We start from the raw sequence: 26,325 nt of genomic DNA, 5'->3' as shown, positions 1-26,325 counted from the left end.
AGAGGAGGGCTTGATAGTGGAGGTACCATTGCCCATTGCTCCAATTTATTAGGAAGAGCTATGTTGCAAGGTTATCCTGGACTACTTTGCTCCTGCTGGGCAGTGCTTTATTGTTGACAGGTCTGAAAGCTGCAGAGGGGTTTGGAGGAATGAAAATAGATGATTCTCTTATCTCTGGTGAGACCCAGAGATCATCCATCACTGCTTTTTTCAGTCCCACCTCCAGCTTGAATCTGGAGTGTTGTCTAGAGCATCAGGCTCATTCAGGTGATCGCTGCTGTTCCCTGCGTGCCCAGTCTCTGTGTAGTATTCTTTAATGCTCAGTCCAGCTCAGACTTAAATAACACAAAGGGATTTATTCGTATCTGAGACATATGATTTATTGTTATTTGATGGAGCTGTGTAGTATCAAATCTGAAGTTGTAACAAGACAGGAACAGACTTGCCTATGTACCATCCTGATGTTTCAGCACAGTAAGCAAATTCAGGCCAAGAAAGGATGGTGCAGAGCAATTCCCTGGGATTTTCATTAGCAACGCGGTGATGTTCAGATGCCTTTGAAGTCTGGGGCCTGCACGGAGTTAGAGCAGTGACCGCTGCGTGTTCTTGCGGCCCCTTCTCTAGCTCATGTAAAGCAGCGATTTGAGACAGCCTGCCCAGTCATTTGGAAGATGATCGTTCTCTCAAAGCAGCAGTTTGAGACTGTAATTTTAAAATTACATTGTGTTTTGCTGGGACTTGGCAGAACTTCTCCTAGGCCTGGACTTTTAAAATAGTAGCCCAAAAAAGCTCATTCCTGGTGCAATTAAAAACAAGAGGAAGAAGGAAGAGCGATTTGAAATGAGCTGTTTGTTTGGGAGGTTTTTTTTAAGAGAATGCTGTCTGAAACTCTTGCTTTTGAAGATGTATTCCCACGCTGAGTCACATTCAAGGTTCATGCAGAAAAGCCTGGCTGGCGTTTTAGAGGTCGATATTTGTTGACTACTTTAGAGATGTTGCCAGCGCACAGCAGCAGTGTCTCGCAGAGGAGGGCTACAGGCATGCCCTAAGATAAATTGATTCAGAAGGTAGGCACTACCTCTTTGCTACTTTAATTTTCCTCCCCCTGGGCTCACTGTGCTGGTGCGATTACAGCACGCACTGGGCTGGGGTTGCCATCTTTTGCTGGGTGACAAGGACAAATATTTTTGCCTTCAGAGAGATTGAAGGATTCTCTATTGTGTGTCACTGCTGTCTGGGGAGCACGTAACTTCATGTCACCTGTGACAAACGCAGCATTAGAAATAAGCCTGCTATGGGTTAAGAGCCTCTATCTCCAGGTTATGTGGCTGTTATGGTACTAAATGTCATTTTAACTTAGAGTCTCTAGCCTTGGTTCTCAGTGTTTCAGCTGGTGAGTGCGCGGTTTTGTTACTTGTACTCATGGAGCGCATAACTCAGCGTGAGTAAAAACACCCATCTGAAATCATAATGTACGACGACATTAAGCCCCATTAGTTAAGAGTTGGACCGGTTACAAACGAGGGTAAAATGCACACTCCATTACTGCATCTGTCTCTTCTCTGTGTGTGTTTAATTTTCTGAACAAAGGGTGGGGAATTAAGAGACACCTCTTTGATACGTTTGCTGCTGGTTTGAGCCAGCCCAGATCTGGGAGAGCAATTGTATTTTAATCAGCTCCGTGAGTCATCACAAAAAACACCAGCTCAGGTTGGATTGCCGAGTTTGTGTTGTTGCTGATGTGCGAGACATGAAATAGAAGGAACACAATGTGGTATTTAGCTGCAAGACTGAGCTCAAGATGCTGACAGGTTGAAAAAGCTCGGTTTTGACTTTGCATGCCAACCAAATTTACTGTAGGAAGAACACATTTGCCCCACAATGATGTCATTTTCATAGAGTCACTTTACAGATAGTGCCCACAGCTCAGCAGAAGGCTTGGTCTGAATACAAAGACCTCTTCAGGATTCTTCTAAGTCTCCTGGTTGGAAGAAAGCCAGTATTGATGCGATAGTGAAATGCGTGCAGATAGCGAGGCTGCTCATCCGGTAAAATTCCTGCCTGAACTTACTTGCAAATCAAAAGTGTCACTGGACTGCCTAGAGAAGGTGAAAATGACCCAAGATTTGCAGATGTGAGAGAGAAAAAAAAAAAATCATACGATTCTGGAGAGGATGGAGACGTGGTGCTGGAACAAAACTTTTCCTTGTGGGAGGGTCATTTGAAAATTGGAAACTCCTGGAGGCTTTTGTAGAAATGGGCATTGAATAACGATGGACCGAGCTCCAGGATAACCTCTTGACTCTGGCTTCATATGCTGTGTGGCGTGGCAGTGGAGCAGAATGAAGAGCCGATGTAACATGAAAAGGGATGTTTTAAAAGTGAAGGATTTGGGAATTTCAGAATTAAGTTCCCACTGAGAAATTACTTGGCTGGTAAAATGGACTACAGTCCTGGAAAATGTTGGTGATTTGTACCATATATAAGATAGAATTTTTTTCTCCCATCTAAATATTCACTATGTTAATAAAAATTATAAACAGGAAAGCAATTACATATTTATGAAAGACAGGTACACACTTAAAAATGCCCTGGACAATAAAGAAGAATATTGGTCATTAGTATGGTAAAAGAGACATAATGGGCTAAACAACTTAATTTCCCACACATTCTGGATTTGGCCAACATGAAAGATTTCACTGAAATGATCACAAAACAGACTGAGATAATCTTGGCCAATAGCCTCCTTTTCCACAAAACAGATTCTAATAATAAAATCCTGCTTTTGATTGCTTAACCCAATGAAAGGCTTTTAGTAATCTTTCCTTTTCATACTGTTTAATAGGCTGTAGCAATATTGCCAACCAGTCCAGAGCAGGAAGGGAAGGAAAGTTTTGTGCTGGCCTTGGCAAGAAGGTTGGGGCACAGATCTGGCCGAAGCGTGGTGGCGCTTGCGGGGACCAGCTGGGGTGATTATTAAATATGCAGAATGGAAATGAATGGGAGTGAGGGGGGGGATCTTCAGGATAATACTTGAACAAAATGCTTATTACAGTATGGGAGGAATTTAGATATGGACCAACTCCTCGTATTTCCCAAAAGGGCTCCCGTGCCGGTATAGACAGGGACCCTTGGCCCTGCTGAGCTCCAGGGAGGTCTCCAGGTGAGTGATGTGGCTGTAGACACACATTGCTTTTGGAGTTTGCAGAGTATGTAAATGGCTGTTCCAGCTGTGCTTTTGGACACTGCAGCTTCTTTGCAGTTTAATCTGCTAAAACTCTTTGAAGAACTTAAATACTTGGAGCTCTGTCTAAAGCTGAATTATATCTCGTCCTGTTCTTGTAGCATTGCCTGGTGCGTTCGAGCAATCTCCCAGTTGTTTTTTTTTTCTTCACTGACCATTAAAAAGCACCCAATTCCACTATGTTGTTTTAAAGCTTGAGTTTTTCATTTTTGTGGATATTTTAAGCAGGGATCCTTGAAATCCCTAAAAAAAATATAAAACAACCCAGCTTGTTTCTCCAAGTCCCAGGCATGTCTGCTGAAAACACTGTAAATCTCACTGTACAGGCTGCCCAAAACAGACACATTGATGTTATTTAGCCTTCGCTTGCCAAGTTGAGCGTTAGGATTGTGTTTTCACATGTGAAGCAGCTATCGGCTTTACAGATAGCCATATTTTCATAAGCTGCATTTGGCTGTCACACCTTCTCCTGTAGTCTCTTGATATGCAAACAAGTCTCAGTTATATATGCTCCTGGCCTATAAACTGATATCCCTGAAGAGTTCCTGATTATCCTTCCATTAACTTTTACTCTCCCCTGTCTCCCTCGGGGTGGTAACAAGTAGTCTTTCCTTCATCATGGGTTTCCAGCTGGTTACCTCCCTGGTTCCCTCCTAAATGGATTCTCTCAGTAGTTGTGCGTGTCACTAAGGAAATACTGACTGTGAAATTTCAGCGCCATCTAAAAGTACAGCAGGGATTGCCGAAATGGGGATTTGAAAATTTGAAATGCAAGGAAAGCATCCTGGATCTTAAAGCACCATCCCAAAGAACTGAATAACCATACGCCATGTCTAAAACGGAGTGTCGTAGTGCACCAGGAGAAGGGGCATCACTGTTTGTATATGGCATTTTGACTGCTCGGCTGTACCACTGAAAACTTTGATGAAGGCTTGTGTATATTCTCTGCCGTTCTTATATTTTTCTGGTCTAATTAGTATTGTTTACAAACCAACATTCAAACCCATGTCTCGCTTGCATTGAATGCTGCGCACTTCCTTATGTTCCTCGTTTCCACAGTTTTTCCTTTATAGAGTTCAGATCTTAACGAGCTTCTCATACCCTGGGCTGGGGACATCCTGGCAAAGCATTTAGCAATGAAATCTTCATCTGTCCTGTGTCCATCCTCCTGCAAACTCCTCTGACAGTAAATGTTTGTGTGAGTACAACCCGAGTCCTATTTCCAAAGACTGGGTCTGTGCAGGGCATTTTGCAGTGGGAACCCGTCCATGCAAGCTTTGAACATACTGCTGATGTCTTGACCACTAATCTCTATTATTATTTAAATTCTAAGTAGTACTAAAATAGCCTTTGAGGCCTCTGTCTCCCATCACGTATTCCTACTTGGTTTATATTCAGCTGACAATGGGCTGTATGTTTCTTCTAGTTATTGCCTTAAATTGAGCATAAACTGGCGTTTGCTTGTTCCCGTCAATATTCTTTGTTTGAAACAGGTTGCTGGCTCAGCTCTTTAGAATTATTCAAACTGAAATGATTATTTAGCTGACTATAACTTTCAAGACAAGTTGCGTGTTTCTGGTTTTGGTATTAGCGCTCCTGGAAAACTTGCAGGTACCAGAGACTGAATTTTTAAATGTGATATCTAACTTTGTTGCTGTAAATATTTACATGAGCAATCAGTTGTATCTGGGGAGCAGAGGTGACTCCCCTTATCCGCATGAAGCAGAAGCATACTTTTTTGAATAGTCACACTGATTTCAAGGCCTTGTTGAGTTTGTGGCCGCTGAACAGAAATAAGATGGTTAGAATATGGCCCCAGCTATGTGGCGATGCCAGACCTAATGTGAGCATGTGATTCATCCAATTTCCCATGCGGAGTGGAAAGTCAAGGTTTTCTTCAATTGCGTGTATAAATCTATGGGCTTGAGAGATTACAGGTGACATTAGACTCTTCCTGTTGCAAATCCTACATATTTGCATATCTGTACATGAATAATATTACCAGAAATTCCCCTACAGTGTTTAAAGTCCTGTTGTGTATGTCTCTGTGCCGGTCTGGAGCCTTAGAAGATTAAGTAAGGGTGAGACATTTAGCCCCAGGGTAACAACTCTGGTGTACATTCAAATTTTGTATCAGGTAGTTTGTACATTACGAAATTGTACTATTTTAATAATATAACAATTTCGTAAAGCAACAACAATGGTAGTTGCTGCTTTAAAAACCTTGCTGTTGCTCAAGCAATATACAAAATGAACAAATGAATATAGCTTTTTATGCTGGGCTGTATCCCAGAAACTTGGGATTTTCCCTGTGTCCCTGTATAGCATGTTCTGCTTTAAACCTTGCGGAGAGGTGTGTGTATGTCCCCATCTGGGCTGCCTATACACTAAGCAAACTGCTACCCTCCAGCCTCGGAGGGTGGGGGGGAAGAAAACCCACGCGTGTTGGTGGGTTGTGGCTTCTTGGAGCACCAGAATAATGAGTTTAAAAGCTCAGTGCTTTCTGACAGGTCACATATCTTTCTGATCTATAGGATTTGCACCCTTGACACCATCTTTTGAGGAGCACTTCCAAAAAGTATGGAATGAATGTAGATTATGTGGGAAATATCTCAGTAGTGTGCTCACACAGCTCGAGTAAGCACAGTCTCCCACTGTTAACTGAACATGTCCTTTATGGAAATTGGCTTTGTAACCCACATTTCAACTGCTGAAGAGTTATGAGGTCAACAAGTGCAGTTCAGAATTTAGCTCATTTTGTGTATATCTTGGACCATATTCACCCCTGGTTTTTATACCACAAAAATCACTGGAATGATGCCAAGAAAAAAATTCATGCCCTGATATTTAAAGTCGGATTCTCAAGCACACGTGTATTTCACTGAGCTCCCTACTGTAGCTCTGGGAAGGCTTCTGCTTGCTGGTTCCTGAAGCTTATAATTTATATGGGCACTGAGAATAACTAACAATAGCAGGTTTTGGATAGATATTAAATCTTGTGCTTCAGGGTATGAACTAGTCTCTAAGTACTCGAGAGCAGAAAGAGGCTGCTGTAGTGAGCAAAGCATTGCGTTTCTGCCCTCCCCAGAACTCTCGCCCCTTTCTGCGATGTATCCCATGGTGGGCAGCGTGAGAGGCAGGCGGGTGAGCCGGATGGACCGCAGGCAGCTCAGCACAGGTGATTCCCATGTTTCTCCAAGAGCAGATTGCTGATCCCAAAGCCAGAGCATCATGTAGCTGGTGCTTGGATAGAAAGCGAAGAACTAATGTCTGCAGTCCCTTTTAATGACAGACTTTTAACAGTGATCACAGAAGTGTCTCACAGAGTTAATTTTGGCTAATGAGCAGCTAGTCAGCTTGGCAGTGACTCCCCCTGCCCTTTGCCCACTGGGGAAGAGGTGGTCGGGGCTGAGCGTGGCGCTTCCCTGGGGTGCAGGAGCCCCGGCAGGACCTGCATGGGTCCAGCACCCTCACCCACAGTGCCTTGGAGAAGAGGCAGCAACACAACTTGGGCTGCAGCTGAAATTTCTTCTTTCTGAAGTTGAAGGATTTATTTTCCAGCTACAGACTTGCTGTGATCCTAAATGTCAGCAGAGTCTCTTCTTTTTTTCTTTTTTTCTTTCTTTTTTTTTTTTTTTTTCAAAATACTTAATGCAGCCAAAGAAAAATCTGTCAGCAGAAGACTCCTTGCCTGCCCAAACAAAGGTTGAACTTGCGTGGGCTGAGCGTATTCCAGCATGAATGTGTTTAAATTTGGGGGTAGCTACAGATGATGTTGCCGCTTTCTCGCCTCGTGCAAGAAGCGCGGGGCTGGCGAGCGCCCCAGTGCCGGCGCGTACCCGGCTGCCTCAGGTCATGCCGTGGTAGCGGGTGGTGGGACTGGGAGCAGGCGCAGATGGTGCTCCAGAAGGGGAAATCCAGAAGCTCATGAGCTCATTTCTTTTAGGGAGACGCGTCCATATGCCATCCATAGAGCACGAGAGCCTGCTTGTCAGTCTGGAGCATTCCGGGGGTGCTAGGATGAGATAACCCAAATCTATAGCGAAGACGGGAGCCTGATGCTGGCTGCACTGATGCAGCCCCTGTGCTCCGTCTGTCTTCCCTGGTAGGGAGTGAAGTCCAGTGTTTGAGTGTGATCATCAGTGCCTCTCCAGCCCAGGGCTGAGGGGATATTTGGGAGGAGTTAGCTTGGGAGCCAGCATGGCCAGATCTGTCACTGACAGGCTCAGCTCTGACCGCTCAGTTTTCCTGTCCACAGTCCTGTGCACAGCTCTCGAAGATGTGTTAAGGATAGGGGATGTGAGCACCATAAATCGGGTGCTCAGTTGTCCATCCCCTCGGCTGGGCGCTCCACACCGAAGCACAGAGGTACTTGCCACAAAGGATGCCTTGCAGTGGGACATAAATCTCGGGGATGCCTGCAGACCATGGCAATTGAGCAAAAATCTGAGACATTTGCGCTAATCTGGTAACTGAGCATTGCTGAAGTACAGTGTAATTAACAGGGATGACAAATTGGCATTGGTGACAGAGCTTATGCTGCTCTTCAGAAGGCATTGATGTTTTCTGAGATAGAGTAGACTCTCTTCCATTTAATATTTTAGCGAATGTGGGAAGAAAAAAAAGTCCAATGAAATGTTATCCCGCCCAAACTGGAGCAGTGATAGGCAAGTTACTTGAATGGCTGTATTTACGTATTGGGTAGGGGGGTGCACTTATATAAAAATGTGTGTGCCTCTGTATAACTGCAGATATATATATATAATGCCCAAAATACATCATTATGCATTCATATTCGTGTGTGGAGCCTGTCTGAGGATGCATGTATATATATAAAAATATGATTTATAGGTTTTTAAACCTCCCTGACAGACTTCAGGAAACCAATTTCTAAATGTATGCCAAGATTTTTGACTAAGAGACAGGTAGCAGTAGGTGCTAATAAATGAAAGAACTGCGAGTGAAATGTTGTGACATGCACCTCTCTGAACAACCTGCGGAGCACTGGCAGAATCATCAAACCGAGCTGAGAGTAATCAGCAAGGACTGATAAAGCTGCTCTTGTAATTATTTGTTTGATATACAGCTTTCCTTCTTCCTTCTGCATAAATAGCAGAATTGCTTTGCTTAGTGTGGGAGGTTTTTTTATTCCTGTCAGGGCTTGTTCTCACCAAGATGTCATGAGAGGAGGACTGAGGTCTGCATTTTTGTTTTATTTACAGGCTTTCCATTGTAATTCTGACAGCATGCGGTGGAGACGGCATTCATTTAGATGGGGAGAGGCGTCCTTGCTCATGCAAAGCTGGTGGTGTTGCAGGGACCAGATTCTGCCATGCTGCTTTTAAGCTGCTCTGATTCCTCCAGGTTCGGCCTGGAAGAAGCTGTTCTTTGAGAGGAGGCTGTGGCTGAGGTCCGAAGGTGGTCGTGATGTCATGCCTGTGTATTTGGATATTAAATAGAATTCCGACAGCAGCTTTCTCTTTTATAAGTGTGAGTTGATGGTGCTGCAGTCCAGACTGCCCTACAAAACCGCACAGCCCTTCAGATTGACAACTGTTAGTTATCCTTAAATAACTTCCTCCCCTCACTACTGCCGAAGCAAGAAAATCCAAGTGTTGACTGATTTCCAGGCAGTCACAGTGGTGGCCCGTCAGCGACTGAACTGAGCCAAAAGGCTCCTGTTGATGTCAGTGGTTTCTGGGAACGCTGCCTGCATGGTTTTGTTCCGGGATTTCCCTCTCCGTCCATGCCTGGTTGAACTCTGACTTCACTCGGGGCAAATTTTGCAATTCTGTGTTTAACAAAAGGTGCAGTAATTAATTCCCACAATTTCCTTGTTCTGTTTACATTCTGTTTATCTTTTTTCTTGAAGAAAGAAAAAGGATAATTTTCTTATTAGAAAAATAATCAAATAAAAAATTTTATACACCAGGGTAGTTTTTATATCATCTAAGGGTTTTACCAGGAACTCGGTAGGAAGGGGGAGGTGTAAGGGGAGAGGCACATTAGAGCAGAAAACAGATTTCCTAGCCTAAAGTGAGAGAAATCCAGACTGCTGCCTTTAGCATACATTTGAATACTGTCAGGGGCATCTGGAATATATTGGTAGGCATTCTCCTTTTAATAATACTAAAAATCTGATAATGATGAGGCACAGATATGCCACCAGCCCTGTCCTTCAGATGCACACACAATATTGGGAAAGTGTCTTGAGACATCAAAGGCTGTGTTCAGTCTCATGCCAGGGTCAATGCCAACTCACTCAGGAGAAATACTTCAGACTTGAACCAGATTAATGAAAAGAGAAATTGTTGTGAGACTAAGAAAAGCTTTACACTTATCGCAGTTTTATGGGGGGTTGTTCCTGAGTGATTACGGTGTGTCCTTTCAATGCTTTCTGATTCCAGGCAATGATGGCGTTCTAAGATAAATAACGTGTTCACGGCTCTGCTTGTTATTGAAGGGCTTTTATTATTGCTGATGTTACATGAAAAAGAAAGTTATTAAAAAAATGTGGCACTAACAAATTGAAGCCCCCAGGGAACGGTTGCGTGAATGGGATTTTGATTGGAGTTCAATTTAATTGGCCATAAATCTTCTTGTTTCTGATTTGCATTCTACTTCAGACCAGTCTACCAAATTCATGATAATCAGGTTTTCATTTTTCTCTATCGAACAAAATATTCCGACATGAACATAAACAGAAATATTCCTTCAGCAAGGTGACCTTGTTCTTGCTTGCACCGTGCTGGTAATTGATTTAATGCCTCCTTACCTATAAATTGGGCCTCTTTCTGAGGCATGTCCATCAGATTTCAAGGTAATTGGTTAGTGTAGTTGTGTTTTCACTGTAGTATTTTGACTGCAAGGTATTTCTCATAAATCTCTAGTACAAGAGTAGCTGTGTCATTCTCACTGACATGATGGAAAAAATTCAGCTGGTAGACGTACGCATGCCTCTCCCGTTGGCTGGCTTTGAATGCAGCTATGTGCATATCTCAGAGAATAAAAGCTCTTGTTCTAGCCCGGAGTAAATATGTGAGATGCAGAGCCCAGTAATTTCTGTGGGGTGTGAGTCGACTCTTTTTCCTGTCACATTGCAATGTCTTCAGGGTAACGAAGTTACGCTGCAGGCGCCGCTTGTGCCAGGCCATTCTGGTTTGGAGGTTTGCTGCAAAGGAAAAAGCCAGGTTCCTTTTTGTGCCTGCCGTGAAGCTCAGCCTTGGCTCTGTGACTTGCCCAAGTGCTAGGAGGGAGAGGATGGAGACCTGATGGCTTCTCTGCACGTTCCGGGGCAATATAAATGCTGGTTTGGAGGTGCTGGGTCTAGTTTGTGGTCTGAATCTTTGCAGTTACTCTTTTGGATTAGAATGCATTTTCATGGGGAAGTTGGAAGAATTAGTGTGGGAGTTTGTAGTTGCTTTTTACAGCAAGGGTCATTTTGGTTTGGGTGTTTCCTTGAAAAACTGGATGAAGAGGGTCTGTGCTTTAGGTGTTTCCCCAGTTCCCCATGGGAACTGCAGCTCGGTTGCCCTTGCAGTCTGTTCTCCCCTGGTCAGAGCTCCCCAGCACATCCCTTTCCCCACCTTGTGCTGAGGCTTCACCATGCCCTGTCCCTCCTCCCCAGGAATGGGGATAGGCAGCAGAACTCACCTGAACTTCAGGCTCCAGCAACTCCTGGGACAGTTTGAAGCACTTCAGTTTGGGCCAGACTAGGTGTATAATGGAATTTCAGCACCCTCAAAATAAATTTTACACAAGAAAAAGTTTTCCAGGCACCCTGAAGCTCCTGGTCCGCATCCCTCCGCTACTCTGGGGCATTGTGTGCCACAACACGTTGTAGAGCTGTGGTCTCCCTCTCCACTGCTCTGATCTCCTTTCCCTTACTTTACCCAAGGCTGCTTTTTATGGTTGCTGGTTTAGGTCCAGCAGGAGTTTTCCTCCCCCTCCTGATCTGCAACACCCAAAGGAGGCTCCGCATGAGAGGACTGTGGGGGAGAATTCTTCAGGGAAGTGATTTGGGAGGAGACATGAGCAAGAGATGAGAACTAGGTGGGATCAAAGGAAATGGAATTGTCATCTAATTCTGATTAGATACCCAAACCCCTTAAATTCGGTTGCTACTCTTGCAATCTTTATTTGTGTGAATCTCAGTAAAGTGCCTCAGCTGCTGCAAGGAATGGGTAGGAAAGGGGAGGGAGGCAGCCCACATTGAGATGTAATCATTGTTATTGAGTTGGAGAATATTACAGTTAAGTGATTTTCCCCACCTTTCCCATCCTGTGGTTCTTTTCCCCTGTGACTCTTTTGTGTTTCTAAGTTGTATAGCTTCATTATATTGCTCATTTAACCATTTCCAACAGTATTGGGATTGACAGGTTGAGTTTTCTGCAATCTTACAACTTCATGGACTGTAAATTGAATGTTTTATGGCCTGTTGAAAAGGTGAAAAGAAAGTTACATCTGCTACCAGTTTCCTAATTACATCAGCATCAAATACATTATGAGTTTGTTAATGCCAGGTACTTTTGCTGAAAAAATGTTTATAACCATGGCCTTGATAACTGGAAGCAATTACTTTGCAGTGGCTTTCCTTTTGTTTTCCAAAACATTAGAATTCTTTCTCTCCTCTGCTATTCAAAAGAAATAGAGAAAAAGCTGAATTTTAACTCATTATGATTATCTTCTGAAGTTTTTTTTGTCTGCAAAGATGAATAGCTGGAAAATTACTGAAAGTAATGTAAAGAAAAATGAACATCTGTTATGGAGGTTTCTGCTGAGCCCACTGGTATTTAGGGCTCATACGACATTGGTGGGCAGGTACTGAGGCAGATGAGACCTGGCTGTGTCCTGTGCTGTCCTGGCTGAGAATGTGGAGCAGGGTTTGTATCGCGGGGGTGGGACAGAAAGAGAATGCATTATGGGGAACAGCTGAAGGACATGGACCGTGTCCTAACCCGCAGGGAGCGTGTGGCAGAGATGAGAAGCATCACTGATGAAAGTGTCTTCATGCCAAATAATGTGCCTACAAACAGCTAAATGCTTCTGGCTCTGGTTTGTGTGTTCTGTCTGTGGAGTTGTCAGTGGGGAGGGTTCGAAACTCACCTTTACCATGCAGCCTGCTCCACAGTGCTACGGTTTCTGCTCTTTCAGTCATTACCTACTTGAGTCTCAGTTTAGGAATCAAAGTATTTTCCAAGCTACCTAGATGGTAACTCTGGTTGAACCACAAAGCCCAGTGAACAGGACCAGGAGTTGGTGGTTCTCCCACTTGTGGCATTGAGGAGATCACCTTTGGCTCCAGTTTCCTATCCTATTGTTTGTCCATCACTTTTGTTTGGGGCAGGATTCACCTGTATGTGAATTAGAACAAACAAGGCCTTGGTTTTGGTGGTATTGCAACTAAACGTTGAAGGAGAAGAGATCTGTATGTCTGCTCTGCATTCCAGGCCTGTGCAGTCTGTTAGATCGTTTGAGCCAACATCCGTCTAGAGAAGATGTTGGTTGTTTGTGATTCTCTTTTCCTGCTATTCTATCCCTTAGTTCCTGATGCTTTTGGAGCAGATAAAATCCTTCAGCAAAGGTCTTCCAATGTTACATAGATTAGCAATGGTTGGATAATAGGTTTGGTTACTCAAACTGGTCAAGGATTCTCCAAGATGATGTTTTTCCAAAATGTTTTAGTGTTAACCTTCTTCATTTCTTTGAACTCTCTGATTTTGGTGTAAGTTTGATCAATAAAGACTTTTGCAGGACTGAGACGGGACGGGGTGAGAGACATCTCTCACCGCTGTTCCCAGATGGGAGTAAGAACCAGTCTAACTCATTCTAGATTAGGGATATTCGTTAAAGTCTCTGCCTTGCCAAATTATGCTTGACTTTGTCTCCCATGCCCTTGATTTATCCCTTGCTTGTGCTCGCTGAACACTGACTTGCATGTCCTGAGTCCTTGCAAGGAGGAGCCCACCATCGCAGTCAGGATCGCGAGCAAAACTGGAGCCTCCCTCGTGGCACAGATGGACACCCAAGCCTCCACACCTTCCCTTACCATCCTCTCTAGCTCCTGTAATTCTGGTGGGAGATTGTCAAAAGCTTGTGCCTTTCATCCCTGAAGTGGGAAGGGTTTTATTTATTTTGTTAATCTGGAAGTTAAGTGGGTGGGAAGATAAGTCTGCAGCCCCGCTCCATTCGTCACATGGTACCAGCTCTTGTTTCCCCTTGAGAGAGGCAGAGCAGATGGAAGGCAGAGATGAAATGAAGATCAAAAGTAAACAGTGTGATTAAGTTTTTGATAAAAGGATAAAACACTTATCACATCAAAGCTGCTGAAAAACACATTAAATGTTTCCTGAATGTTTTGTGTCCATGTAAGCATTAACTGTACTTCCCATGGGGACATTTGCAACAGCAGGTGGTGGAGTTGGTGAATGCTGGTGGGGCATTTACCCTTGTGGCTCTGCCACAGGTAACCTGGCTGCACCAGGAAGGCAGAGCTGGCAGCCTCTTAGCTGTCCTCTAGCACATCGAACTTCTCTTGCTGCAGATTGGTGGGCACGTGTTATGTTCATGGTTAGGCAGTCCTTTCCTTAAGCCATGCCCTGTTCAGTTTTCCAGGTTTGTGCACTGGTTTTCCGGAGGTTTTAAGGCACTTGCAGATGTAGAGAGGTGCAGAGTCTGTGGGTGGCTTTTCTCCGAATCGTTTGGTTTCGTGCTTTGGCTCGGTGAATCAAGTTCTTAAATATTTTTTGTGTAAGCGGCATAATTTGTAGTGAGATGTGTCTATGGATTGTTTATTTTTCATCACTGTGTTGGAATACTGAGCTGTCCTGGCCAGTGGAGAAAGATTAAAAAGCAGTATATTGCCATTATTTTTTAATTTCTAATCTTAAGAACATATGAAATATATTAAAAGAATGTAAAGAAAAGGCACTTCGTAATAGCCAGTAAAAGCCAAGAATGATGAAACAGAAGAACAGCAAAACAAGAGTAGTGGTAGAAATAAATACAGGAGAAGGTTCCCTGTTCCGGTTATTACCATAACACCCCAGAAGTGCATTTCCTCTCCAGTGGCAATGGGCTCACTTCCAGCAAACCTCACTTTATCATCCAAAAAAGCCACAGTTGAACAAGCTGTTACCTGAGCTGTTGCATTTCCCTACCAGAGAATCTTTGGCTGAACACACAACCCCAACATCAGGGAGAACATTGAGGAGCCCACTGTGATCCAGTGTGATGCCACTGTTCTCCTTGTACCTGGGGACAGAGGATCACCGGCACACCTTATTGCAACATGCTCCAACAAGTGAGGAGGAACCCTTCTTGTGCCGCCTTGCTCAGCACCTGCATAGACCTGGGATTACTGATCATTGCTAGTGCCGGTGGTCATAACATTTGGGTAAAATTAATGAAAAATGCTACCGTACCAGCTCAGTAGCCTTTGTGCAGATGTCGGTGCAGAGTCCAACCTGCTTTTCTCCACTTTATAACCTTGGTTTTCTGTAGGCAAAGAAGGAGCTACCTGTCCTGCCTTCTCCCACGTGGGAGGTCCTGTGTAATGGAGACCAGTCCCTGCAACAGTCTCCCATCCCTTGCATTTTCTTTCTTTTTTTTTTTCTTTTAAAATCAATTCATAGATATTTTCACATCTCCAGGTCTCAATACTTTAGAGCACACGGATATTTTAAATGCTCTATGTGTGTAGCCACCTGTATCATCAGTCATTTTGGGTGGCAGGGTGGGGAAGTCTGCCCTTCTCCAAGATCCCCCCACCAGCAGCGCTCCCTCAAGAGCGCCATTTATCAAAGCAGTCCTTCAAGGCACACTTTGTCCTTTACCCTTGTCACTTCCACCAGAGCCTGTGTGCTGTTAGCAAAGCATCTCTGCTCCTTCTGAACCCACAAGCATTAAGTCTGGGGCTAGGACCAGGGTATAGCAGTATATCTTTCCAAAGTCAGGGCACCAGTTCTCCAGTACATTTACTGCTGGAAATTTCCAGGTCTTAATAAGTACGGATAAGAGCAGCAAAACTTGTGAAACTTGAGGGTTTGGCTTTTTCTTGCATTTCCCTGTTCTTAGCAAGGTTGGTGGGTGCTGGTCCTTCAGCTGGTGTATTCATAAGGTCTCTCACCTCCATACAGGTCATCTTGAGTCCAGCAACAGGTCAGCTCACATTGCTGCATTCTGCCCAGAAGATCACTAATTTGGGTCTTTCTCCTCTACCCAGCTGCTCAGCTTTATGGCACATGGAGGAACTCGGATGCTTTTGAGATCTCCGTATCATCCTGCAAATTTTGGCTAAAATTGGCATCTGATTTCCTTCTGAAATGAGAGGAACAGCAAAACGTGTGTTGAATTGGACTAAAGTTCAGGGAAGCACTTACCTGCTGAATTTTCACGTGCTTAAATCTCATTGACTTCGGTTTAAGTCCAAGTGGTCTTCAAGTGAAGTTTTGGGTCATTTTTACCATCTGCTGGCTGTTGTTTCCAGGAAAAGTGGAAAAAAGTTTTTACACCCAACGTGGACTTCTTTACAAATATCTAATGATCTGGACTTGTTTTTTACTTGCCATGGTTAATATTAAAAAACCCAGAAATGGGGTAACACTGCAACAGTTTAAGAAAAACATGTATTAGAATCACAGAAAAGTTAATCAGAAGGGACATCTCATGGTTGTTGGTCCAGCCTTCTGTTTGAAGCAGGTCTAATGTCAAGGTTTGCTCAGGTTGCTCAGGGCCTTGTCGAGTTGAGTTTTGAAAATCTCCCAGGATGGAGATTGACCTTCCTTTCCAGGTCCCTCTTCCAATTTTGTGTGGTGCTCAGGGGAAGATTTCCTCTTCTGTTCCACTGGAATTTCCCTTCTGCAATCTGGGGGTGTTGCCTCTCATTGTGTCGCTGTGCTCTTCTGAGAAGTGTCTGGCTCTGTCTACACCACCTACCTTTTCCATCATCCAAACCACCATCAGTACAGTAAGACAAATCTCCTTGAGGTTGTTTGCTTGTTTGTTTTCCTCTCTCAGTGCTTCCCTTGTTGTTTGTGTATCCTGCGAGTGATTGACAGCATAACCTCGTCTTCTGCCTACTGCAGGCAATCACATATTTGGGCTCTTTCAAAGCAAGATCTTGTTTCTATTTAGTGCCTTTGAAAAGAGTACTTTGGAAACTGCATGAACACAAAAAGAAATGAGGTGGCATGAGCAGAGAATTCCCTGTCCTAAATTCCTGCCTGCCAAATACTAACGTTAGTTATTATCAAGGTTAGTAGTGCAAGAGGGTTTTAGTCTATGTACAGTTGGCGTTCATCCTGCTGTGAACATAACAGTATCAGTCAACAGTGAGCAAAAAGGCATAAAGTTAAAACCTTCAGGTCATCTTCAGTGGCAAGTAAGGTGGCAACCAGGCACCAGCACAGATATGACACAGGCCTTGCCTGAAAATTTGAGATCAGACCAGGAACTTCATAATAAAAAGTCAAATTTAATTTCTTAACAATACCCAAGACGGGTGTCTCAGTGACAGTTGTACAGCTGGTTTTATTCAGGTTTTTTTTTTTTTTAAAGTAATTTTTTCTTAAGAAGCACTACTATGTATTTCGGCAAGATTTCTCATGTAATGAATTGCAGAAGTTGAGGCAATATCCTGTTTAGATACTTTTCTATTCGATAATAAAATTGGCATCAGCAGTGAGGGATTGCACTGAATAAATTATACTTTTGAGTTCTGTTTTACACTGAGGCCAGGATGTGTCCTGTAAGTTCACAGCTGTTTGAACTTTTTCTTTTCCTCATCTAGACAGCTATATGTCCATAAGATCTATTTCTTGATCTATATGGACATGCAGTCCTTCTTGGGATTATTGCCATAGAAACAAGACGTAACATAGAGCGTGTTAGAAGTAACAAATGGGATTTGGCAGTCTTTCCCATTTACTACACAGTGTCTGAGCTGTGTACAAAAAGCAGCAATTACTTGCTCTCGGTGCCTTATTAACAGGCACATCTGCACATTCATTAAAGCTGGATACTTCAACTTCCATTCTGGCTGGGATGACATTCGGATATTCTGGTCTTTAAATTAAACTAAAATCCCTGACATCTATTTTGTTTTTCAGTCAGGGCAGGAATTTGTTGGGTTTGACATTTTGGTTCCTTTATGTTTGATTGCAAATCCCAGAGGCAGCCTGTGCTCCGAGCCCATGTGAGCCTCCCAGAAGGAGATAAGACGCAGTAACCGAACCGCTGACTCCCGGGGAACGGTCCCTCCTTTGAAGGATGAAGTCACCCAAGTTTTGCTCGTAAAGCCTGATCTCCCACGGAGCTGGGACCCAGCTCCCAGCCTCTCCCAGGGCTTCACACCCTGCCTGGCTTCCAGGCACGCTGCCCTTCTCATCCTCCATGGCCCAAGGTTGCTCTGAGTTGGCAAGTTGCAGCAGCCTGAGCTTGGGGGAGTAGATGGGTTGTGCCAGGCAGAGAGATGCTTTTGCAGGAGTAAATACAACACACTGTACGTGTAACTAAAGCTGAGCTGTCTGGGTCACAGCACATTTACCAATCTATGTGAGGGAGAAATGCAAACTGAAATTTTTAAGCCAAATCCATGAGGCAGCTTTTGAAGTTGTATGGGATGGCAAAGAGGCAGAAAAGCAGAGCAGGATACAGAAAAGGGCAGAGAAATACATGAAAAAATAAGGTATACCTGCTGACTGCCTGTGACTGAGCACCAGCAGGCTGAGGCACTGTCAGCCCTGTGCCTTCCTACGTAGGAGGCTGGTGCTGGCTCAGCAGGCTGCGGGGTGCAGATCTTGCTCTTCCAGCAGACAGCGGTTATGTTCAGGAGGGAGAGCTGGAGTCCTGGGAGATGTTTTGTAGCCTCTCAAGGGAGTAGAGGCTAGCTCTGGGACTCTTCCCATCCTTCATCTCTTCCCCATCCCCCCTCGCACCAAGTAAAATCAAATTTAGAAGCAAATTGTCAGGTCACAGAGGGGTCCCTTGCTCTGGACGATGTATTCGCTGACCAGGGAGTGGGTATACACTGTGCTTTTCCCAGTCCACGTCCTATAATGCCGCCTCTTGAGAGCAGAGCAGCTTCTAGGGGGGATTTCAGAGGCAGCTGGGGATGCTTTAAAGCTCTCAGGGCAAAATCTGTCACCCCTCTGCACCATTTCAGGAATGAAACAACTTTGCTCACCAGAAGAAACACTAAAAGCTGATTGTAAGCCACAAAATTGAGATGGAGCCTAGAATGCAACCTGGAGAGCCTAGAGAACTGAAATACAGGGAGCTTGAAACTGGGCTACACGCTCTGAGTTTGCCTGTCCTCCTTTTCAAAGGTGCTGAGGACTCTGCATCTCTAGTGAAGTCAATGAGTGCTGAAGATCTTTTTGAAACATTTATTTAGTGCCTAAGTATAGATCTAGGACTGACTAACTTCAGGCTCCAAAAATAGTGCAGGTGTCTGCTTTCTCCCTCTTCCTCATTTCTCTTTTCCTTATTCTTTAATCTCTTCTTCAGCTCCCACGTTCTCTGTTCCCTCCAACTCCTTTCACTTTTTCATCCTCCTCCAGTTGACTCCTGCTCCTACTCCCTCGCTCGCTCTGACACCTTTCCTGTGCCATGGGAGCCACAGAGCATTTCTCAAGGTCTATCCTGAGCAAGTCTTAGGTGGCACCCCTTTCCTCTCCTTCTCTCACCCTAAATTCTCCCTGCCTTAGAGGTTTAAACAAACAGCTCTGTTCTGCTCAGGAACCTGCTAAATTGAAGTCCCAAGCATCTCACCTCTCCTACATGGGACTGACCAGGGCTGGTCGCCAAAAGGGGATCACCAAAGTGCTCTCAATTGGAGTGGGAGCCCAAAGCAGCTGCTGTCCCTTTCCGGCCCAAAAGCATAAATCAAAATGTCCCATTTTCCTGTGTATTTCCCATCGCAGGCATGATCTGCCAATGACAACAGTAAAAGAGGTTATAATGAAGGGATGATGTTAATTTTGCGAACAGGAAACTCTCATTAGTGGCTTGTGTTTTTCAAATCAACCAGAAGACAGATGTGGCTGTGAATCTGATGGATCTTGTCCCTGACGTGAGTTTCTGTCTGTTGTAGGAAGGCATGCCCCAAACACTGAGTTCTACCAGTATGTTTACTCCATGTGGCTTCAGCCCTCATCTACATACTTCGAAGGAAGATGAACAAGGAGGACTGATCTTCCAGGATGGAAACCTTACCTCAGCATCTCTAGATGCTCTAATCCAGCATCTGATACCTACCACTGATTACTACCCTGAAGTAAGCACTTCACAGTATAATAAACAGTTTAATTTTGATGAATTGGGGCAGCATTTTATGCAAAAGTGCAAATGTGTTAAATTTTGAATTGAGGGCTAATTTAAAAGATGCATACAATTAAAGCTTCATAAATTGATGCATTGCTTTAAATGCTGTTTCACTGCTCTATAATTGTTTCCATGAAAAAGCAGATCCCAAAGTTGATACTGCCTTTAAATGAGAGAATGGCGGGGGGGGGTAAGCTGTGGTCGTGATGAATTAGTGATATAGCAGTCGGAGCACTTAAAAAATAACAGTGCATCCCAGAGATGTTTAGATGAAAACCAAAGCAAAAAGCTTCAAGTTTAAACTGGCATTAAATTAGCTGAATTTCAGTAGCTGCTGAAATCATCCAGGTTTGTTTGTACGTACAAAGCATTCTCTCAGTGACAACAGAGACGCTCCTTCTGCTGGGTTCATAATTTACCTGAGGTTATATTCACACCAACTTTGTAGTCACTGGACAGCACAGTCCAGATCCTAATCCTTGCTCCATCACTGAATAATCAGTGTTTTTTCACCAACAGTGTGAGCATCTAAACTGGAAGTAGGTTTATGGTCTTGCAAGCCATTGACTTCACTGGATTTTGCACATTCTCAGTAGAATTCGTGATGGAGTTTGACTGGAAGATTTTTAAGTGCTAATATATCTCTATGGAAAGGCTTGCATTTCAAAGCATAGAGTAGCATTGAGTTCTGGGCAGTTTCGAAGACTACAAAAGTTATCAATGCAGAGCAGACTGCATGTTTTAAATTACCCACAGCTCAGTTTCTGATCAGCTAAAAATAAGTAATAAAGAAGCATATCAATTAAAAAAAACCCAGGCAATAAAAATAGGTAATGGACAGATTAGGCTGTGAGATTTTCATTAAGCAATGTGTGATATCTAATATTATACCTGCTGCTCAGGAGCATGGCTAAGTCTGGGGGAAAGAAGATAATTCAGGTGCTGGGAGGGGTCAGGATGCAAACAACTGAGGATTCATGCATATATTTTAAATTCACTGCTGGAATACTTTAAATAATCCAACGATTTATCCAACAGGCCTGCTTCCCACAGCTTCACAGATCTGGGACGGCATATGATATGGCTTGGCTGGTAGAAATTAATTTTGGGGAGTTAGTAGAATAAATGAAATTTTCCTTAAAACAGGCTGGGTGAGACCTGCAGGGCAATACCAAGATGTGACTAATCTGGAGGTGTCCACAGCTCACAACAGTACCACACAGAGATGCCTGAGTGTCTACACATTTAGCTTTCACTCCATGCATCCCTGGCTGTGCTGTCTCCTATACCTGGGCTCACTCCTGTAGAGTGACCCACGTGCTGTCTTTGCTGGATGTTTGACAGGGTTTGGGCAACCAAAGGCTGGAAGTGGATGCTGTGGAGGAAGGAGATGCCACTGCCTCTTGCGCCCACTGTAACCAGTTCCATTTTCAGGGTCAGGAATCCTTATGTCTTTTAGACACGAAGGTCTGTCCCAGTGGAAATGCAAAAACTATGGAGTTCAGGGCTTTTATGGCTAATAGTGCCCACTGTGCGGCTGTTTACAGCAGGTCTGCTTTTCTTTCTCCCACAGAAAGCCTATATCTTTACATTCCTGCTAAGTTCCAGACTCTTCATTGAACCCCATGAGCTTTTGTCCCGAGTTTGTCACAAGTGCATTGAGCAGCAGCGGCTGGACGACCCCGTGCTGGACAAGGTTAGTTTATCTTTACAGCAGAAAAATGTCAGCTATTTTCAATGGGCAGAGAATTCTGGGGCTCTGGTGCATGTACTTTGCCTCGCTTTGGACTGAATGAAACTTTCACATAAAGGATGACGGTTGCCGCTGAGACCCTGACGTTGAGACATCCTAGTATCCATGTCCAAGAGCAGTGCTCCAGGCATTAGTCACTTCAAATCTTCTTCTAATTTTCCCTTTCCCCCTGTCTCAGTCTCCCCAGGTGACTTTCCTTCTTAACTTCTTTAAGGCTCTGATGAAGCCTGCGGGATGCAAGGAGGTAGGATGTAAACCTCACACACTGTCAGTTGCAGATGTTGACACACCACTCTTTCCCATTTTTACTTAATGCGTCTGCCCTTTTGCTTTCTTGCTTCTGGTACAGTAATATTTCCTCTTGGCCTTACCTGTCACTTTGAACGCTATGTAACAGCATGCAGCTACCCACTAACCTCCTGTTGCTGGCACTGACAGATTGTCCGCACAGCCGTGCTGCAGAGCGGCGCTGTCTGGCACACCAGGAATGAGTTGAAGCAGCAGTGAGGCTGTGACAAGCTAACAGAATGAGAAAATCTGAGCTTGCTGCGTTGTCGCTCCTCCTGTTTTGCCCTAGGGACTGTGCAGACTGATACAGTGTGTAACAACACGTGTGCATCCCCTGGCAGTCCCACAGACGCTACGGTGGAGATGGATCCCACTGGATTGTACCCAAGCCCTCCTTGGCGCATTGAGGAAGACCTATCCAGTACATTACCTGGAGTAGGAGATACATCTTCAGTGCAGTGGAGGGAAGAAGAATGTGCATTAGTTGCAACTTTCCAAAACCCCCAGAATTCTGAAAGGATTCACAAGATCAGCCTTTCCAGCTTTGAAACAGTATTTTTGGCATCAAATACTGAATCACCAACATGTGAACATGTGTGCTTGTTTTTGCCCAGCAACTGGTTGCGTGAGTAACAGGAGCTCTGCCCTCACTATGGAGAGCAATCAGCCGGGCTACGTAGAAATCTGATACTTGGGTTGCCCATACAGTCCGTGTTAATAGAAATATCTGTACGAGGTGCAGCATCCAAAACAATTTTTCTGAGGCGTGATGGGTTCTGTTCTCCAATGCTATGGCAGATGTAAATTTAGGAGGATTAAAATGTGAGCATTGCAAAGTTTTGCTGCTCATTAAACTTTGCAAGAAATGAGAAACATTATCTTATTACGAAAATCTCCTAATCTGCCTGAGGTGAGTCTGCATTTTGGACTAGCCTGTAGTAATGCAAAGTTGATAGAACACAGCTGATTTTGTGTTCCTGAGAGTGAGGCTGACTTTAGAACTTTGCACACAAGCGACCTCCCATCCCCTGTGTCCTGTGACTTGCACAAAGTCTTCTCCTTCAATTCCTAATAGCAGTTTACACAGCTGGAGCAAATGTCTCCCCAGACCTCTGCAGTTTCCAATGAAGCTTTCCCTTTAGCAGCCACCTGCTGGTCTTTGAGCATGAGCTTAATGCTAGCTGACAGCAGTTATTTTTAGAGATGTGGTTCATTGAAACCTGTTGTTGGTGGAAAGCTGAAATACGCATTTTAACCACCTTGGTTGAAAAGTAGAGAGCTCTGGAGCTCAAGAGTATAATTTTTCCTGATTACAGGGTACACTTTAGATACAGTACGTAGGATGCAGAAGGTGGCTGTTTGGTTTAGTCTGTGTTTTCTGTAAACAAAAATGCAGTTTGTTGTTTAATGCAATTTCCTTTTCACGTGTCCTTGGATAACGGAGGCTGGAAGCTTTGGAAGCAGCCACACTGGCCATCTTGTGAGATAACACTAATGCACCAATTGTGCCATTCCCCACATTTCCCTCTTTGCCTCATATCTTCCTGAGTGTCCCCACTGCTGCATCCTCAGATAAATCTATACCAAAAGTAAAGTGTGCATCAGCTGTGTGTTATGGAGTGGGTGTCCTTGTCTTATCATGACCTTGAGCTCATGTGGGAAGAGAGCAACGTTATCAGTTGCCCAGGTAAAGTTACTAAAGCGCTGGTGTTTTGTCCAACTTTTCTTGCTCATGTTACATCTGCCAGTGATCACTAAGCAGTTTTTTCATATGACCAGAAAGCAAAACTCACCTCTCTGTTGGTCAAGAAATACATTGCAATCAATTTTTCAGGAAAGGATGAAAATATAGGAGGGTTGTAAGTACAAAAGCAAAGAACATGTGGTTCAAATGAGCAAAAAGGCCAGATGTTTTTAAAAAAGGTATAAAGGTTGCACCAACAAAATGTCCATCCAGCCATAAACTGGCCAATTGCATGTGCAGAATATTTAAATCTGCATGTAAACCAGATAGTTGTGCATGCATCTAAGTACTGGTATATTGTGCATGCCAAAATATATAATTTGTGCACCACACTGTTTGCATGTGTGCAGAATTTGCAGGTGCAACCGTCAGTTCCTTCTTTGAAAATCTGGCCCCACTTCAGTGACATACATACATATTTGCTGGGAGACTTTAATGAGCAAACACATTTTCAATCCTGGTTTTCCATTCTGGTTTCCATTTCAGGCACGGATCAGAAAATTTGGACCCAAAATCTTACAGTTGCTGACAGAGTGGACGGAGACATTCCCATATGACTTTCAGGAAGAGCGGATGATTGGCCATCTGAAAGACATGATTCACAGGATAGCTCCATGTGATGAGGTGAGGATGTCTGACCTGGGACGTTATGTGGAGATGTTATGTTCATTTTCCCACTTGGTTCCTCCTTTTCCTCCTTTTGCCACATTCTGTTCCATTCCTCCTTTTGCCTCTTCCTGGGAACTCTTACAGTTTTGTCCTCTTCTAACGGTTAACACCTGTAGTAGCTTCCCTGAAAGCCACATTGCTCAGTTTAGGTACCCCTGTGGCAATGACATGGGCACACATTGGAGTGATCAGTGGAATTTAGCTACTGCGCATTGAATTGTAAGAGAATAACATTCCCATTTTACAGATGGCAGATCTGAGGCATAGCATAGACTCAATGTAGTGGTCACAATTCAGATAGCAACAGAGCTGTGATCTCCCGACTTACAGTCTAGCAGAGGAGTGAAGTATCGTGACCTGAGACCAACCATCCTGGCCAAGCAGTGGCTCAGGGAGAACTCCAGGATGTTTAGTTTAGTGAATGAGGAGTGAAGCAAGCAGCTAGTAATCAAGCGATTGCATTGGGGAGCTAAAAAAGATGATCAGTTGCCTGAAGGGACCTGATGAAGGGTTCCTTTCTTTAAGAAAATGAGTGTTGTGAAAGAGTAACCACCAAAGGGCACTTATGGTCCTTTTTGTCTCACCTTGTCCATTTGCTTGTGTCCTTGATCACCTGTGCTGAAATCTAATTTTCCATTCCTTTACATGTCTTCAGTCTGGTAACTTTTTTTTAAAAACAATCTTAGCATTTTGTCATCTTTTTCATTAGTGAATCTAACAAGGGTTTGGCTTACACCTTCCTGTCCTGTGTAAGACTTCACAGGCCCTATGCGTGTGCTGGTTGATATTGTAAAGCAGGGACCGAGGCAGGAGGCGAGCGGGCACAGAGCAGCAGACTCTGATCACAGTTTGACTGATGCCACTGGAATCCCCATCAAAGTTCACAGGATCTGTGGGCCAAGAGGTAGCTCCTGTTGAATCCAGCCTGTTTGGCTGATATGGTGAGATAGCAAGGGACAGTCCTTACATGTAAAGAAAATACAAATGTTTATGGACATGTAGCTTCTCTAGGAGCATGAAAGTGGCAGAAGACAGCTGTGTGTGGCCTGCTGGGCAAAACTCAGTCTAGATGGCTGTATGGTCTTGGTGTTCAAATGCGAGCCATGTGTGTGGCAGAGTAGGACACAGTGAATAGAGTCTCTGGGAGACCTGCTTGCGAATTCAGGTGGGTGAATCCCATAAATTAATTCAGAAACATTAAAAATACCACAAAATCCATGAAAATAATAAGGATAAGAGCAAATAGTACATAGAGAGTCTCTAATTACTTCTAGGTTAACCATGGGATGTGGAAGAATTCAGTTTCATTGGCTACACCAAGGCCTGGCTTCAGGTCACAGACGGGTGCAATTGAGTAGAACAAAAAGTGCATACCCATGAGTCCAAGAAAGAGAGGGGTGGAGAGATGAGAGAAGGAATTAGCAGGGTTGCGGCACAACGGAAATTAAATTGGACCCTCCCACCCACACAAATCATGAGAGAAATGGAAACAGCTGCTCTTGGGCTGGGCTGGCATTGCAGCTGGCACTTTTGGGTGGCTGTAGGCTGGCATGGTTTGGCTGGCTGGGCTGGCCAGCCCGCGGGAGTGAAGAGGTGGGAAGGGGAAGCTGCATGATGCTTCGATGGAGGTGAAGGGAACGCAAAGGACTTTCAGAAGGAGCCAAAGTGGCGTCAATTCCATTGACCAGAGCAGTAAAACTTCTTCCTCAAGGGGAAGAGGCAATGAACTTGTTCCTGCCAGCCACCAAGAAAGGTGCCTTGCAGCCCTTCAGCATATAAGGTGAGAGAAACCTACACAGACCCACCAAAACCATGTCCACTGGAAAGAAAGAACCAGCCAAAAGGGTGGAGAACAGGGCTCTTTAATGGGTGCTTTTTAAAAGCAGCCCTGGTGAAGAGCCATAAATGCTAAAAATCAACTTTTTGCATACAAAGCAATAATTTATTTGCCTAATCGGAGCAAGTGCTGCACACCTTCACTCTTGAGTGGGCATAGCTGTGTACCACTGCTTGTGGGTGCCCGGGGGGGGCGGGGCAAATAATTGTTTTTCAAATATTACTAGGCACTATAATTGCAAGTGATTATGTCTGAGCAAAATCAATAATTAATTTAAGAAACAGCTCATATCCTGCAAATGCAAATTTCCTTTTTTTAAGGGACAGCACAAAAGAGTGATGGTGCCCATTAGTTATTTGGAAGAAAGTTGTTCCAGTTGTGGATCATAGAAATTAAAGACTGAAAGATTTGTGAGGTCATCTAGTCCGTGTAGGTTAATGCAGGATTTTCCCCTGCAGTGTATGCTC

General features: G+C 44.1%; 1 protein-coding gene across 4 annotated transcripts in view; it reads left to right on the top strand.

The window, feature by feature from the left end:
• RASGEF1C (RasGEF domain family member 1C) overlaps positions 1-26,325 on the top strand; it is a 76,186-nt gene that overhangs the window by 29,247 nt on the left and 20,614 nt on the right. For 2 of the 4 annotated variants that reach the window (XM_054841988.1, XM_054841987.1), the window contains exons 1-4: positions 15,830-16,211; positions 19,338-19,520; positions 21,141-21,263; positions 23,839-23,976. In XM_054841988.1, the coding sequence (XP_054697963.1) occupies positions 16,011-16,211; positions 19,338-19,520; positions 21,141-21,263; positions 23,839-23,976 (645 nt within the window). In that variant the 5' untranslated portion in view covers positions 15,830-16,010. Of the gene's footprint in view, positions 1-15,829; positions 16,212-19,337; positions 19,521-21,140; positions 21,264-23,838; positions 23,977-26,325 lie in introns of those variants that run through there. The other 2 variants (XM_054841989.1, XM_054841990.1) reach the window with 1 other exon arrangement.

This window comes from Grus americana, chromosome 14, assembly GCF_028858705.1.
Source record: "Grus americana isolate bGruAme1 chromosome 14, bGruAme1.mat, whole genome shotgun sequence".
In the NCBI taxonomy this organism is placed as follows: Eukaryota; Metazoa; Chordata; class Aves; order Gruiformes; family Gruidae; genus Grus; species Grus americana.
The sequence above is the reverse complement of the archived record's forward strand: the minus strand, read 5'-3'. Positions and strand labels throughout refer to the sequence as shown.